General features: G+C 41.6%; 1 protein-coding gene across 1 annotated transcript in view; it reads left to right on the top strand.

The window, feature by feature from the left end:
- DAPP1 (dual adaptor of phosphotyrosine and 3-phosphoinositides 1) overlaps nucleotides 1-18,107 on the top strand; it is a 51,370-nt gene that overhangs the window by 12,252 nt on the left and 21,011 nt on the right. The window contains exons 2-3 of the mRNA XM_045471978.1: nucleotides 8,904-9,026; nucleotides 13,170-13,303. Of these exons, the coding sequence (XP_045327934.1) occupies nucleotides 8,904-9,026; nucleotides 13,170-13,303 (257 nt within the window). The remainder of the gene's footprint in view (nucleotides 1-8,903; nucleotides 9,027-13,169; nucleotides 13,304-18,107) is intronic.

The raw sequence follows: 18,107 nt of genomic DNA, 5'->3' as shown, positions 1-18,107 counted from the left end.
AACACCAGGCCCTACCCGTTAGTGTTCATAAAGTCAATTTCATGGCTCACGATCAATGTTTGTTTTAAAATAAATGGAGAAGGGGCACCTGGATGGCTCAGTTGGTTAAGCATCGGACTCTTGATTCCGGCTCAGGTCATCTCACAGTTCATGAGATCGAGCCCCATGTCAGGCCCTGCACTGACCACGAGGGGCCTGCTTGGGATTGTCTCTCTGTTCCTCCCCCTCTTGTGTGCATGCTCTCTGTCTCTCTCTCTCTCCAAAAATAAATAAATAAACATTTAAAATATTTTTTAGAACTAGAGGAAAGAAAATAGTAAATAGTAAGTATCCTACAGAAGAATAGTATTGTTTCCTATAATACTTTTTGTGTGTGTGTGTATGCTATATATAATGTGTGTGTGTGCATGCATGTGTCTGTTTAGAGAGAGAAAGAGAGAGAGAGATAAAAATGTATTTTATACTGTGGGCTGATTCAAAAAGTTTGAAAGCTTCTCCTCTAAAGGATAGAGCAAAGTGAAATACCAACTCATATCAGCAAATTAAATTAAGGCAATAAAACCCAAAGGGATAAAAACTATGAAGTCTCCAATAATACTGCGGCAATTTCCCAGAAGGTTCTAGCACAAAGGGGCACCGCACTGGAATAGGAGAAGAAGCTGACTTGAGGAGCAGCCTTTTGGATCTTGCGATCTTGCTCGTGTGCCCTTCTCTGTGGTTCAGTTTACTTCCTGTAGTTCGCTGAGAAGCAGCTATGAAAATTCATTAGACGGTGGGTGTTTCCTAATTTGTTACTATATCATGGAAGGGATAATACCACTGTTTCCTTCAAAGTCAACTGTTGGTTTTGGTAACCTCATAAACCCAGTGCAAATATTCTTTTGAAGCTTGGTGAGTCTCTGGTCTGTTCCCTCCATTAGCCTGAGATATAATTAACAGCAATGTGTGGGTCTCGGGGGAAAAGGAGACTATAACATTACTTGAATGTATGTTACAAATAGTAGTTTCTTGCTCTTTTTCACTTCTTCAGAAAAAAATGAGACTGAAAGAATTTTTTTTTTGAATTTTTTGTTTCAGGAAGATGAACCTTATTCCCAACTATGCCCACACTGAGCACAACACCTAGCATATTTATAACATGTTGTATAATTAGCAAATCTTGCGCCTTTCTCTCTCTTGCAAAAGTTACAGAATCATAAAAAAAAAAAAAAAAAAAAAAAAAAAAAACTTTGTAAAAGAAGACCATGTTCCAACATATGAAAATAAGAGGGTTTCCGTTCTGTGGCATTGTTATTAGTCACCTTGCCTGCTGGGAAAATTAAAGTTGCTGCTTGTGTGGGGTCACATAGCTAACAAGTTGGAAGCTACAGCAGACAGACAAGCTAAGGAAATGACTGGAGACAAAGGCATGGTCTCCCCTCAACAAAATTCTCACTGATACTATCTAGACGTTTGTCATCCAAGTTAGCTGCTTATTAGCATTTTTTTTCAGTTGGCATTTCCCAGTAGTAGAATGGTTTCTTACTGCACTTCATTCTAAAGCCATCACCTCTTAAGGCAGCAGGAGAGGAGGTGACAGAACACCAGAGGAAAATGACTTACTTGGGAGTTGTAATCAACAATAGGTTCAGCATGAATCAGCAGCATGATGCAATTGTCAAGAAATGAATGCAATCCCAGGTTGCCTTACTGTGTACCCAGCAGCTAGAATAAGGGAGATCCTTCGGGATCCTTCGGGATCCTTCGGGTCCACATATCTTTATGCCTCAGATCTTAACTTGAAGATAGATTTTTATTTTTTTTAATGTTTATTTTAAAGAGAGAGAGAGAGAGAGCTCACAGGCTGGGGAGAGGTGGAAAGAGAGAGGGAAACACAGAATCCAAAGCAAGCTCCAGACTCTGAGCTGTCAGCACAGAGCCCGACGCGAGGCTTGAACACACGAAGTGTGAGATAATGACCTGAGCCAAAGTCGGACGCTTAACCGACTAAGTCACCCAGATACCACACCTTGAGGATACATTTTTAAAATTTGGGAGGTATTCAAAGAAGTTAAGGTCCTTGAATGATAGAGGGACTGAAAGCCTGTCATAAAAAGAGAAGTTGAAGATCATGGAAAGAGAAAACAAGACAATCTAAATGCTTTTAACTGTTTATGTAAGTACCATGTATATCACTCCAAGAAGTAGCCCTGGGACCATCTGTGGAAAGCTAGACTGCAGGAAACAGTGATTCAACGTACGCAAGTTTTCTGGCCATCAACCATGGCAGTGCGGAAAGAGCTTGCCTATAGAGTAGTGAGTTCCCTGTCATTCACAACATGCAACATAGGTTGGGTAGGAGTCTTGTTAGGGTTTAGAACTTTATTTAGACACCGCACAAAAGAGTTTTAAAAGAAAGAATTACAAACCAACCTGATGGTTGTGGTGGCGGATTATACGTGGTTTTTATTTACTAAGCTAAACATTCCTAATTGCTTAATGTTTTAGAGATTAAAAGCATAAGTGACTTTTATAATCACTAGAAATAAGTTTACTATGAAGCCAATGAGGCTTCAGCTTCAGGGCCCCTCCCTGGCAGTGATATAGTTAATAAATGCCATCAACTCAAAGAATATTTAAGATTAGTTCCTGTACATGAAAATGTAAAATGCCCTGGAATCTTAGAGCTCATATTCGAAAGAAATTTGATAGAGGTCCCGGAATTGGCCAACAATTACAAAAACTTCATTACCAATAAACCTGAAAATAATTTTTCAATGCTATCAATAGTTTTTAAGAATATTCTAGATGAAAGACTGAATTTTTGTTTTATTCTCTCTCTAGAAGATTATATTATCAAAAAATTATCATATGAAGAAATAATCAAAGACAATACAACCGAAAATATAAGGGATAAAAGTACAAAGCTATGTGATACAATTAAGGACAATAGGCTATTTTTCTTGGTTTTGTGATGTTTGTGATATTTGTCAGCTTTTTTGAGTTTCTACTTTTTTTGTGATTTCTCATTCTAAATAATTACTTTTCTTTTTTTTAAATTAAACGACATACTTTTTTTAATGTTTATTTCTGAGAGAGAGAGAGAAAGCACACGTGTGTGCATGTGCAAATGAGAGAGCACACATGTGTGCGTGTGCAAGTGCCCCACTTGCAGACAGAGAGAGGGAGGCAGAGGATCCAAAGCAGGCTCTGCACTGTCAGCACAGAGCCCAGTGTGGCGCTCGCACTCAAGAAACTGTGAGATCACAACCTGAGCTGAAGTCGGGTGCTTACCCGACTGAGCCACCCGGGTGCCCCTGAATAATTACCTTTCTTATTTTTTTTGTAATTTGGTATGAATTTTCTTAAACAGAATTCCATATTTTACAAGCTTCAAGCTCCTTATGATCTGACTCTTCCCTCTAAGAATCAGAATAACAACAAAAAGAATTTTAAGCACAGTTCCAATTATAGGAACTTGGTTGGAACACAGTTCCATGCAGTTGGGACTCTATGTAATGAGCTGTCAGATGTGCCTATTAAGCCATAAGAATCTCTGTAGCTGTCAGCCAAGGACCTGTCAATATCCAGCGCGCTGCGTCACGCAGCCAACCTCCTGTCTTCGTCTCACCACACCTGACTGCCTCTTGCTGGCATGCAACCTGAGTCCTTCACTCCACCAAGTGGTGCTCTGATGCTAGATACACCTGCCGTTCTCTTGTTTCTAGGTCTGCACTGCTGTTCTTATTCCTTTCCCGTGCAACAGCTCCCTGAACGATTGACACTCCAAATCTCACCAGCCTTTAAATGGAGAAAAAGTTCCCTTCCCTCTGTCTCTCTCCCCACCCAAGTGCTAGGTCGGTTCCAGTGTTCAACTGAATAAATGAAAGAATAAGACAAATTATTAGCAGGGCTATCTCTGGAGGTTGCGTGAAGGAAGAAGTGAACTGTTTCTCACTGTTTCAAATGTTCATTTCCCAGTTGATACCTGAATCTATTTTGTTGTTATTTTTTTCATCAGAACAAGCCACATTAGGAAAATTTGATTGAGCTAAAGTCTCCCTTAACAGCACTCCTGGTGCCTTCCAGGATTTGAGTTTGGGGTGTAGTTTCTTCAGGCTTTTATTTTGTGCTTTTACATATCTTTCCACATGAACATATATGTGCTGTGTTGTTTGGGTGGAGGGGAGAGATTTTTTTCTAAATACGTGGTATCACACTGTGCTTTTAACCCCCACTAGCGGTTTTAACTTAATGACATGTTTTGGGATCTATCAGTCTTCATGCGTGTATGTCCACAAAATCCTCGGTGACTCTTAGTGAGGGTGCCCCTGGCTCCTGAGCAGGACAGTTTTCAGTTGTTTCAGGACTGCAGTGTTCTTTTTTGGGAGTTAAGCATTCCGGGCACCCCCTTCACCCTCTTGACAAAGTACTAAAGCACCTGATCGCTTGCCCTCATCATTTGGCAATGAAATGCTCTCCACACCTTTTCTCTTCCGGTTAACTTTTTACGTCTTGTATTCTATGAGTCCTCTCAACTTTGTAATTTCGCCATTGGTAGATATTTAGCATGGTTCCAAATTTTTACTCTCACAAACAAGTCTGCAGTAAACACCTTTGTTCATACTTCCTTCTGCTTCTGTGTATTTCACGAGGCAGACGCTGGAACGGCCATCGCTGGCCACATGTCCATGTTGGTTCACATGTGCTAGATTGCCCTCCACCGTATACCCTTACCAACAGTAGGCGATAATATCCATTGCCCTGGATTCTTCAAGACTTAATACTCTCTAATTCTTCAATTTTAACCAATCTGGCGAATAAAGAAAATATCACATTCTTGTCTTAGTTTGCATTTCTCTGACTAGTATTGAGACTATTTGAAATACCCATTTCCTCTTTTGTGAAAGACTTTCACTTTCTCTTCTGTATGTGTACATATTTTAATTTTTATTACACGTGCTTTATAATCAGAAAAAAATAACACACACGTTAAAAAGTAACTTACGTGTCCTTTAGGGTCTACTCAGATATTGGCTCCTTCAAACAATGGCCTTGATCTTTCTTCCTGCAACCATTCTCTTGAACATAGTTTGCACAGTACTTGTCTTATCCTCTTGTATAATTAACGGAGACTAGACTGGGGCTCTCCCATTTGTGGTCCCTCTGACCTGCCTCATGCAATGCCTTGTGCAATGCTCTGTGCAGATTTGAAGCTTAATAAAGATCTGAACGATAGAAGGTAGAGAAGGTTGACTATGAGAAAACTACCAACTCTACTCTATTTTCAACCTTTAGCTCTTCGTGGACATGGTCTTGAACAATCCTTACCAAAAGTGGACATATTCCTATAAAGGACGTGTAACGTTATTTGGCTCTTGAGTCACTTCCCTGGAAGATATGCTCATCGAAATTTCTCGGAAAGTAATACTTAGCTCAACTAAAAGAGGAAGGTCAGATATTTGTGGAAGAGCTCTTGGGGGAATGAGGATCCCATTGCCCCATGGACATCATGAAGTGATAGGAGGCTGCCTGGCAGTCCCTGTCTTGGATCAGCCCAGGCCCAGGACTCCTAAAACCCACCACATGGCAATATTTACTCAACCAAGCTGGCCACCCACAAATTAACACGTGCTGAGATGTGTCAGATTAGAGCATGGTGTGATCCTCCTTGCTTTATACTCAAGTATTCTTATGTGTTTATGATACATAGTAGTACTTAAAAGATTACCATTAAAAAGTTCTTAGTAAAAACTGCCTCCCAGCTGTAATTATCAGAAGAATTCTGTAAATGTTTTAAACACAGACTTCAGATCTCACTGAAAATAACCCGAAGGAATGTCCAAATCTTTTATATTTTAGACTTTTGTTAATCCAGTTTTGTTACGTCAGATCCAAATAAGTGATCTATTGGTTCAAGCTGAATCCTACACTAAAATGTTCATCCAGAAATTAATTATTGGCATAATGCATTTAAGAACATGTGACCTTGGGGCACCTGGGTGGCTCAGTGAGTTAAGCGTCTGACTTTGGCTCAGGTAATGATCTCATAGTCCGTGAGTTCTAGCACAGCATCGGGCTCTGTGCTGACAGCTCGGAGCCTGGAGTCTGCTTTGGATTCTGTGTCTCCCTCTCTCTCTCTGCTCCTCCCCTGCTCGTGCTCTGTCTATCTCTCAAAAATAAACATTAAAGAAACAAAAAGACGAACATTAAAAGAATTAGAATTTTGGCTGTAGCCAAACCTGAAGTTTTTTATAGCTTCATTTTTAATTCCTCCAATTATTCTGTTTTTCATTGAGGTATAACTGGCATACAATATTGTATTAATTTCAGGTTCCAATTGTCCTTTGAAAGGATTTTGTAATGAGAAGATTTGAACTTGTCAGCAAATTAGCTCAATGAACGGGACTGCTTTACCCATAATTAACTTAGTGGGTTTGCTTATAAAGTTTGTCCTAGGGCACCTGGGTGGCTCAGTCAGTTGAGAGTCCGACTTGCGCGCAGGTCATGAACTTGCGGTTCGTGAGTTGGAGCCCCGTCTGGCTCTGTGCTGACAGCTCAGAGCCTGGAGCCTGCTTCTGACTGTGTGTCTCCCTCTCTCTCTGTTCCTCCCCTGATCTCACTCTGTCTCTCTATCTCTCTCTCAAAAATAAATAAAGAATAAAAAAGATATTTTTTTTTAATGTTTCTCCTTGCAATCGCTTTGAGCTAGTAGATACACTTCTAACATAGGACAGAGGCCTCTGTGCTCCCACAGAGGAAGTATGCTAAAGAAACATACATTAGGAAATGCAGATTTAGAAAACAGATAGCTTGGAGACCTATGTAGAAGAAGCTTCCTTCTTGGTCTTACGTGTGCTTTTTATTATCAGGCTGAAGTGACACGCGGTAAGGATGTCACAGTAGATGCCAGTGTGGTTCATGACAGCAGGCTCCCTCACCCTCAGAATAGGGCTCTCCCTTGAGGCTCCTGTACATTATACATACCTCTTCAGTAGCTCTCGGTTCACTGACGTAATCGGCGTCGTCTGTATAGTCGCCCGTGTCCCTTTCCTCTCCACTGCCCAGAGGTGTGGGTCCCTGGCGGCAGCCGCTTCCCCCAGTACCTAGCTCTCTGTTAGCCAAAATAAATTCAAAGTAATGAAAAATTATATTCGAGCAACAAGAAAATCGCACCGCAGAGGATGTATTGCAATCCATGGCTTTGTGAGTCCCCGCGGTTTCGTGTAACAACTAATGTGTGCTGAGTTCTGCTGTTTGCCAGGCCTGTTCTGACCATTTCATGTGTGTTAATGGGAGCAGCACTTATAATTGGCCCATGAGATATGGCTGTTATTAATCCTGTTTCAGAGGTGAGGAAACTGAGGCTCAGACTGGTTATGTAACCTGCCCAAGGTTGCACAGCTGGTAGGAGTTAACACCTGGGTAGGACTCAGGCAAACTGACTCTGGAGACCGCAATCCTAATTCACCACACTGGACTGCCTCTACCAAGTCGTTAAAAAAATGTGAGAGAGCTGTCATTAGGAGAAAGGAGAAAGGTGCAGAACTGTGTGCCTAGCAAGCTCTTATTGTCATAGAATTAGGAGGTGGCGGAACATACTAGATGCCTTTAGATGCAAAGGATGGCTCTGAGGAGGAAACACAGGAAAATGGTTGACATTGGTGTCCTCTGTGGGAGCGAACAGGGAGACTGGGGACTAAGGGTGAGCACAAGGCTTTATTTTGACTAACTCTTCTTTGGAACGGTTTGGAATTTTTTTTTTTTCTTCTACCATGGATATATGCTACCTTTTCTAAAACAAAATGTTTTTTCATCTCCTTGAGACTTCTTTAGCTCTTCAGATATTTGTCAGTTTGAAACAACATCTGATGGGGCTCATGCGTCATGTGTAAAACATCGGAATTCCTTGCTTTCAACTTCATATCAGTCATTCCAGTGGACTCCAGTGTAATAGCCAGTGGTTTTCCACACTGCAGAAGGTAGTACCATACTTGCAAAAGAGAGTATGTGAGAGAGGGATCAAAGAAAGACAGAAATTTGGCCAAATCTTATTCTTTTTTTTTTTTTTTTAATGTTTATTTTTGAGAGAGAGCACACGAGGAGGGGAGGGACAGAGAGAGAGGGAGACACAGAATCTGAAGCAGGCTCCAGGCTCTGAGCTGTCAGCACAGAGCCCCACACAGGTATCAGGCCCACCAATCACCGTGAGATCAGGACCTGAGCTGAAGTCAGACCCTTAACAGACTGAGCCACCTACACGCCCATGGCCAAATCTTATTCTTATGGTTATTTTTGACTTGGACTTTGAAAAGGATTTGTTTACTCAGTGACAGTGTGTTTGTTTGCTAGGACCACCATGACAAAGTGCCACAAAATGAGCAGTTTAAACAACAGTAAAGTTCTGCAGGATAGAAGCCAGAAATCCAGGCGTCCGTAGTATGGGTTCCTTCCAAGGGTTGTAAGGCAGGGACCTGTCCTGGCCTTTTCTTCTTGCCTTGTAGGTGGCCAGATTCACATGGCACTGTCCCTGTGTGCAAGTCCGTCTCCAAATATGCCCCTTTTATAAGAGGACACCGGTCATATTAGATTAGGGCCCACCCTACATGACCTCATTATAACTTGCTAAAGACGAGATGCTAGCTCCAAATAAGGTCACATTCTGAAGTCCCGGGAATTAGGACTTCAACATATGAATCTTCAGGACACCATTCGACCCATAACACTGCCATGATCCACTTCTCTCTACTCGCCCCTCAGCCTGGCCCAAAGAGCTCCTTGTCCTGACGTTTGGGCTGAGACTTTGGTCTTTGGGCTACCTGTGGTGGAGAATATTGTTGACGTCATCCTTGAGGGGAAAACCCAATGAAGGAAAAGTCACCTGTGGTTTGTCCTGAGTGCAAGTGTGGTTCTCTCCTTCCTAGGTGGTACCATGGTAACCTCACACGCCATGCGGCCGAAGCCCTTCTCCTCTCCAATGGATGCGACGGAAGCTACCTTCTGAGGGACAGCAACGAAAGGACCGGGCTGTACTCTCTCTCTGTGAGGTAGGATGTCTAAGAACTGTGATTTCAGTCTCGCCCCATCTCTTCCTTACATGGGCATTGCTTTATCATCACAATCAAATTGCCAGATAGCAAAATTCTCATGTCACCAGATAAAATTCTCTCAATTTCTGTTAGACCTGCAGGTCTAAGGATTCCAAGCTCTGAATGGTAGACTGTAAAAAAAAGCATTCTTCCTCCTTCCCTTGGCAGGGAAGAAGAAAATGTTAGGGCCGAAGGATACTTTACGAATCGTTTAATGTCTTGCTTGACTGATGGAAAAACTGAAACCTGAAATGGTAAAGTGTCTTTTCACCCAATAAATCAGCAATAGAAACAGCACCGGAATCCAAATCCCTAAAACCTGGCCCAGCGCCCTGTTAATATTCATTGCTTCCTCTGGAAAATCAGAATGATTTGTGGCTGTGCAACTTTCCTCGTCACAAACTCAAGCAGGCAGTGAGGCAAATTTTAAGTTTTTTCTGTAAATGGACTGACCTTTCTCAAGGCTCCACTTCCCCTGAATGTTAGTAAAACTAATCTAGTCCTTACCAACACAAACCGGTGATGGCCCAGTCCTTCTCTGGTCTTTCTCCTCCCCTGCTTCCTCCTGGTTGGCCTCCGTATCAGGGAAGATGGCCTCGCCAGGTGATAATCAGGACAGTGTCTGTTCCCTTCGCGTCTGAGGGCCTGTAGCAAGTCATTCTGGGTTTGCAGGGAGTTGGCCTTGGCTTAGACTGGGAATGTGAGGAGTCCATGAAGTCGCTCTCAGCCACCCACTCATTAACCTCAAACTGTGACTGTTTTATTACTGTTCTGATGGCGCCTCCATATACCCCTGAAAATAGTCTTTTCTATTTTCGTTCGTCTTTCACGCTGATCTGGCATAAGGAGGTTTTCTCTATTCTTTTCTGCTCCACGTGGTCTAGGCCTCCTTGTCACTAACTCAGGAGCAACACTTACACTCTTTTCTCTCTGAATCCTCTTTTTCATGTAGTTTAGCAGTAGTTTCTTTTGTTTTGTTTTGTTTAATTTTTTTATTTAAAAAAAATTTTTTTTTCAACGTTTATTTTATTTTTGGGACAGAGAGAGACAGAGCATGAACGGGGGAGGGGCAGAGAGAGAGGGAGACACAGAATCGGAAACAGGCTCCAGGCTCTGAGCCATCAGCCCAGAGCCCGACGCGGGGCTCGAACTCACGGACGGTGAGATGGTGACCTGGCTGAAGTCGGACGCTTAACCGACTGCGCCACCCAGGCGCCCCTTGTTTAATTTTTTTAATGTTTATTTATTTTGAGGGAGAGAGAGCACATGAGCGGGAGAGGGGCAGAGAGAGAGGGAGACACAGAATAGGAAACAGGCTCCAGGCTCTGAGCCATCAGCCCAGAGCCCGACGCGGGGCTCGAACTCACGGACGGTGAGATGGTGACCTGGCTGAAGTCGGACGCTTAACCGACTGCGCCACCCAGGCGCCCCTTGTTTAATTTTTTTAATGTTTATTTATTTTGAGGGAGAGAGAGCACATGAGCGGGAGAGGGGCAGAGAGAGAGGGAGACACAGAATCCAAAGCAGGGTCCAGGCTTTGAGCTGTCAGCACAGAACCCGACGCAGGGCTCGAACTCACAAACCATGAGATCATGACCTGAACTGAAGTCAGAGGCTTAACTGACTGAGACAGCCAAGTGCCCCTGTTTTGTTTTTTAAAGTCCCTTCTACTTCTGAGAGGGGGAAAAACTGGCTATAAAAGTATTTCCCTAAATAATTGATGGCAGGCTTCTATGAGCTCAAAAGAGAAGAATCACCATATTTTTTTATCTTCTCTTTGGGCTTCTGGACCTACATATTGTCTACGCCACATAACAGATTACCTAAAATGTAGTGGCGTTAAACAACATAAACTGATTATCTCACAGTTTCTGTATGTCAGAAGTCCCAGTGAGGTCTCTGGATTCTCTGCTTGGGCTCCGACCATGCCAAAATTAAAGTGCTGGCTGAGGCTGTGGTTCATCTGGGCCTTCACATGCTCTTCCTTCAGTCTCTTCTTTCTTCTTCAGTCCCTTTCACTCATGTCCTTGTTGCTATAGGACTGAGCTCCCCACTTTCCATCTAGCTATTGGCCAGGGATCGCTGTCAGCGTCTGGAATCCACCCACCATTTCCTGCCAAGGGGCCCCCACAGGCAGTTCATAGCATGGATGTTTGCTTTCTTCTAGACGATCTAGAGCGAGTCCCCCTCTCCTGTGACCAGCCAAAGAAACCCTTTTGCTTTTACCAAGACTTTCATGTGATTAGGTCAGGCCCACCCAGAGAATGTCCCTATTTTAAGGTCAGCTAATTTGGAGCCTCTATTACCTGCAAAATCCCTTCATAGTAGCATCTATATTAGCATTTATTGAATAAATGGTGGAAAGTGTATGCAGTCCAGGGGCTGAGAATCTTGGGGTCCTGTTGGAACACTTCCATCCAGGGCACGTCTATAAGCCTATTTTAAGGGGAATGGAAGAAATAGGTGGGAGGGTGAGGAGGTAAGTTAAGAGGGTCACAGATTTTTAAAAACCACCTTCATTAATAGTTTTCATGTTACTCTGCTCTATTTTGCTTTAAATTTTTTCTAAATAACATTTTGGAAAAATTATTAATCAGACATGAATTTGTGCATGGGTGGAAGCAGGAATGTTACTTTCTCTGATCGACAGCAAAGGTGAAAAATTTATCAAGGGGTCAGGCTGCAAATCCTTTAATGCAAAGATCTTCCCCCGATCTCAAACAAACATGTGGAATTATTAGATCAAAGAATGCTAACTTGTCATCAATATATTTCTCATCGGAATGGTTAGATCAGAAACTTCCTCCAATTAGGTGGCACATATATAGCACATCTATATAAAAATGTAAAAAAAATAACCACGGGGGGCACCTGGGTGACTCAGTCCGTTGAGTGTTGGACTCCTGGTCTCCGCTCAGGTCATGATCTCACAGTTCATGAGCTCAAGCCCCACGTCGGGCTCTGTGCGGACAGCACAGAACCTGCTTGGGATTCTCTCTCCCCCCCTCTCTCTGCCCCTCCTTGCTCTCTCCCTCTGTGTCTCAAAATAAATAAATAATCTTTTTAAAAAATCACCAACAGAGGTGACAGGAACCACAAACCAGCTCAAAAGAATGCCTTTTTTTACTCATTCATTTGTTCACTCCGTTAATAATAAATATCTAAGAGCATCCACTCTATGCCAAGCTCTTTGATAAGTGTTGTGGAAGATTCAGGCTTTGCCCTCAGGGAGTGCAGCTCACGGGACAGTAGGACACTATACAAGTAGCTCACGACAAGGAAGAGTGCAGTGAAAGACGGGAAAGGAGCCAGATGAGTGTGTGGACTGTCGAGGGGAGAAAAGCAAGTAACTCATGTTGTGAGTATCATGGCGTACTTGACCCAGCAGGTGTCTTTGGGCTGACACTTGTTCAGAAACAAAGGGGGCGATGTTGCTGGTGAAGGGGGCTGCAAGAGCTCAGGGACAACAGCGGAAACTCTGAGGAGAATTGTAGGTCCGGTTGGATCGGAGAAGCAGTCCTCAGGGTGTGGTCCCCAGACTGGCGGCATCCCCAGAGAACATGTTAGGGATGCAAATTCTTGGGCCCCACACCCTGGACCTGCCAAATCAGGAATTCAGGGGGCAAGGCCCAGAAATCTGGGTTTTAACGAGCCCTCCAGGTGATTCCAATTTCTGATGCATGCTAACGTTGGAGCAGGACTTAGAGAGGAGAGGAATAGCGGGAGTCAAATACTACTTATCTATTTGGGGGCACCTGGATAGCTCAAAGCACCCGACTCTTGATTTCTGCTCAGGTCAATCTCACAGTTTCTTGAGTTCGAGCTCCGTGTCTGGTTCTGCACTGACAGCATGGAGTCTGCTTGAGCTTCTCTCTCTCTACACCTCCCCTGGTCATGCGATCTTTGTCTCTCTGTCTCTCTCTAAGAGTAAATAAATACACTTAAAAAATTATTTTAATACTAGTGCTTTCAATACTTGTGTTGTAATTCTCAGTTTTTAGAAAGGTTTCATGATGATGCTCATGCCTAATGTTATATTTCCCTTCAAAACAAGATAATTCATTTCTTAAATAACCTAAAGCATTTCTTTTTCCCTTTCAGAGCCAAAGACTCTGTCAAACACTTTCATGTGGAATATACTGGATATTCATTTAAATTTGGCTTTAATGAGTTCTCATGTCTGAAGGATTTTGTCAAGCATTTTGCAAATCAGCCTTTGATTGGAAGTGAGACAGGTAAGCCATGAACAGATAGATACTTGACCTATGAGACATTGTTTCAGGATGGAAGAAGGAAAAGGAGGATTTCATTAAATAGTTGTCACTTCTGTTAGGTTATGTACATACGATATGCGATTAGATACGGTTAGAAACAATTTTTTCCAATCGCTGTGCCATATGCTACATTAATAAATTTAATCTATATCTGTATCTATATACCTGTATTACCTTTACGAGAAAACAATGTGCTTTGAACAAAGTAGACAGTTTTTTTAGAATGTGATATAATAATGGATTGATTTAAAGTACACAACTTTAAAAAAATAGTCTATTCATTTTACAATAATATATCTAGTAAACAAAGAAAAAAGAAAGGCTAGAACAACTTTCTGATTCCTCATAATTTTAGACATGGACAGTTTACATATTGGGACCACCCATAAAAGATAATGGTGAGCATTTTTTAAAACAGAATTCATACTTAAATGTTCACAAATATCGCGGAATGTTAAAAATATTGACTGGAAATTGCTCTTTTGAACAATGCCTTTATTACATCATAAAATTCTGTTTCTCTTGGTTTTTGTAAGTCTTTACACTGGACTTAAATATGGATGGAAAATTTTGAATTTCCCTGTGTGAATGGTTAAAGTCCAACTAGAATATTCAAGTTAAAAAACAAAAAAAGACACACTACCCGGGTATTTGAATTATCTAACTTGTTTTTCCGTACCAATTAAAGTAAGCAAAAACTCACCCCTATATCTGTGATACAGAATCACAATTTTATGTGGCCTAAACGATGGTAATTCTTGGGTAATCAAAAGTTGGGTGATTCCAGAATGTATAGCAGAAGAGGAACTCAAGACGTAACAGTACAGCTATCTTACCATGAATGTGTTTATACTCGCTTTCTTGGTAAACATGGCCAGTGGACTTTTTGTTAACTTCAGTGTGGTTGTAGAGATGCCTCGCCAGTCTTTCCTCCTCTGCTGTTTCTGTGGCCTGGATAGACCCTGATATGAATCACACAGTATCAAGTGTGGATGAAAAGCACAGTGGAAACCACAGAGTAGTTGCCTTACTTTATACTGACCGCATAAGACCTATACTAGAATATTCCAAACTGCAAAACTGAAGCTATAATCTTTCTTTCTGGTGGAAATTCTTCCAATCGGCCCTGAAAACTACTTTACCAGCAGTAGTTCACATAAACAAATGACAAGTGGGCATGCATTATTTATTTCCATTGCTACTTTGGCTATGGCAAGCATTTTAGTTCCTCAAATCCCTTCACTTCAAACTTACCTCCTACTTGTTTCCCACTCTATGCTCGACTTTATTCACTTCTTGATCACAAGAAATTGAGATTTTGAAACTAAAAACTTTTTGTCTACCCCTATTTGTGTCCTTCTCTATGTCCCCCAGGTCCTGATACAGTGCATGACACTTTGGGTGATGGATGGATGGGTGGATGGATGATGATTATGAGTGGGAACTCTTTGTCACTTCAAAGCCATGATAAGTGTTATCTTCCAGCCTTTTTTCTTCCTCCAAGCAACGTCAGCTTCCTTCTTTTGAACTCTCCTCCTAGACTCTATATTTAACCCATTTGATCATTCTCTGTGCTCCTTCCTGGACTTTCTCCAAGTTACGGAACAGGTATACATTCTATCTACCAAAAAGTTTCAAAAACCTTTAAGGTCAAAGTGAATGCAGTGGCTTCTGGGTGAACCTTTCTGGCACAGGTCCAATCTCCAGGCAAGAGGATCACCTAAGTCTTCTTCAAAGTAAAGGCTCCTTGACATTGAATTTAAGACAATGTTAAATTTCCCTGCAAATACAGTAATCTAACTAAAGAAGTTTTACTATTAATCCTTTGGGAGAGTGAAGATTTGTAATCCTGATTCCTAAGGTAGTTTTATCCAAAGCTAAAGTTTGTTGTATCATTATCATTTCTATAATCATTTTTTACAATAAAACTCAGGAAACTAAGATTTTTATCCTCTCTGCTGCATCTTCTCTGTGCCATTCATTATCCAACAGGAAATTTGCTATTATTTGAATCCCTTGCTACAGGCTCTTGATGCTTATGGATATATACTTGGCTTCCTAGCTTCCAGGCCTTGAGTTAGATATCACCAACTCTGAAATATTCCTCTTATCTGTCCCAGCCAGATGAAGCAAAGCCACTGAGGCTGGGAACAAGGGGAAAAACCCATGACAAACAAGTGTTCCAATGTTGCCCCTCTGGGAGTAATAGGCCTCAGGAAACAAGATAACGTGCTGAAGTCATGATGACTCTTAAACCCAGCAGATTTTCAGAAGCCACAATCAGCACTATGACCTGTGAACAACAGTGAATGGAAACCAGGATGCCACCTTCTAAAAATAGGTCCCTTCTTGTTCATTTGAGTATTGGCTCCTGGTGTTGAGCAGCAGTGATCAGGAGGCCTCCAGTCTGATGATTTCTTGGTCTGCATCAGAGAAGTGCAAACTCTTAAAGTTTTCATGCAATTAAAGATTACCAGGGGAAGCATTTGTCTGCACAATGGATGAGGCTAGCCAGGGTTCTTACCTCCAGATCCTAGAATGGAAAAGACTAGAACTGGGGATTTCAGGCCACTCCTTTTAGCCCAGACCCCCGTCAGGCCAGCAGCACCTTGCAGTGCCTAGAGAGTGAGTTTATTTAAAAGAGACTTTCCCACACTTACCCACTGACAGGGACGGCACTACATCTGAGGGCAATGGGCAGGACCTCCAAATAACCAATAGCTTTACCCGACTTCGCCTTGCAGTTAAATATAGTGTAGAGGGAAACCCAGAACACTCGGTTCTGGGTCATAAGAAGATATTTGTATTTGGGATAAGTAAAAGTGTTAGCCTAAAGGGAAGAATACTATTTTAAGATCTCTTCTTTCCTATTCTATTCCTTTTCTCTACTCCTCAAATTCTCAGGATTTCTGTTTCCTTAATCTGAAGAATGAAGATTTCCTAAGCAAGAGCTAAAAGCCTCCTGACAACCTGAATATTCTATTGCTATAATTTCCTTATCCCTTGCTATAATCTGCATTTAACCTTTCAATCTCCATGAAAGTTTCTGTTCACTCTAATTTCTCCTTATTAACAGCCATCAGCATAATATCGTTAGATATTTCTGATTGCCAAATCCCAATCATTTCCCAAGTAAATATCATAGTGACATTCGACATGCTCTCTTCCTTTACTTTCCTCAGTGGCTCTTTTGTCTTCTAACATTGTGTTTAATTCACTTTTTAAAAAATTTTTGTTTAATGTTTATTTATTTTTGAGAGGGAGAGAGAGACAGAGTGAGAGTGGGGGAGGGGCAGAGAGAGAAGAAGACACAGAATCCCAAGCAGGCTCCAGACTCTGAGCTGGTGGCACAGAGCCTGATGTAGGGCTCTAACTAGTGAACCTCAGGATCATGACCTGAACCTGACCTAAGTCGGAGGCTTAACCGACTCAGCCACCCAGGACCCCTGTATAATTCACTTTTTTAAAAAATCTTTGCAAAACATTTAAAAACAAAAACCTCTTTGCATTAGTATGTAAACCCTTTAAGAAGAGGGCTATTTGTCATTTTTGTACCCTGTCATATGTCCCAGTAGGTACAAGAATGAATGGTAATAATTTTCACAACATTTCATAATTTCATGTTGGTTTCCCATTATCTCATGACCAAAGCCTGCATTGCAGCTTGAATGACAACACATCAACCAGTGAACTTCTGACAGTTAGTTTTTACTTCCAAAGTTTTGTTTTAATGTTTATTTATTTATTTTTGAGGGAGAGCATGAATGCATGCATGAGCCAGGGAGGGACAGAGAGAATCCCTAGCAGGCTCCAAAAGGGCTGTCAGTCCAGAGCTCGATCAGGGGCTTTATGTGGGGCTCGATCTCAGGAACCATAAATCATGACCTGAGCCATCCAGGCGCTCCTTACTTCCAAAGTTTATGCAAAGCATCATTTAAAATGATGCTTTGTGTTGTATGTATGCTCAGTAATGCTTAAATTCAGAATTTGCCTTTTTTTTTTTTTTTGTACATTTATTTATTTTTGAGAGACAGAGAGAGACAGAACACAAGTGGGGGAGGGGCATAGAGAGACTGAAACACAGAATCCAAAGTGGGCTCCAGGCTCCGAGCTGTCAGCACAGAGCCAAACACAGGGCTCATACTCACAAACCCTGAGATCATGACCTGAGCCGAAGTCGGACGCTTAACCAACTGAGCCACTCAGGCGCCCCAGAATTTGACTTTCGTTCATTATAATAAGCTGCAATATAAAACTTTTCTTCCTACTTGTACATGGCTTCTAAATTCAACTCAAATAGACTTGGAAATTTGAGCCTTTTTTATTAGCATGGGTACATTTGGGCCATTATTAATTTTTACTGTACCCTCTTATAATTAGCTAGGTTTCATACACATATATTCTTTGAACATAGAGAGCATTTATCTTTATCCTTAAATGTCTTAATATTATTAGAACAAAAATTACCTTTCCTATTACCTTGTGTTTCTATTAGAATACTTCTGTACATGAAATTGCCATATACAATTTGTTATAGGAATTACTGTGTTGTGACTTTAAGCACCCACCCAGCATGAAAAAGGATGACATGAATCAAGTGTTATGTTTGTACTTACCCTTTATAATAATCGGTTCTTGGTTTTGAAGATCCCATCTGGTTCTTTCTTAAATGTCAGATTTCCACTTCTCTTTTTGTTTTGATGTGGGGATTCCCAACATCTTAACTGCTGTCATTATTATTAATTTATTTTGTAACACCAGCCTT

Source organism: Leopardus geoffroyi, chromosome B1, assembly GCF_018350155.1.
Source record: "Leopardus geoffroyi isolate Oge1 chromosome B1, O.geoffroyi_Oge1_pat1.0, whole genome shotgun sequence".
Taxonomy (NCBI): Eukaryota; Metazoa; Chordata; class Mammalia; order Carnivora; family Felidae; genus Leopardus; species Leopardus geoffroyi.
This window is presented reverse-complemented; position numbering and strand designations above follow the sequence as displayed.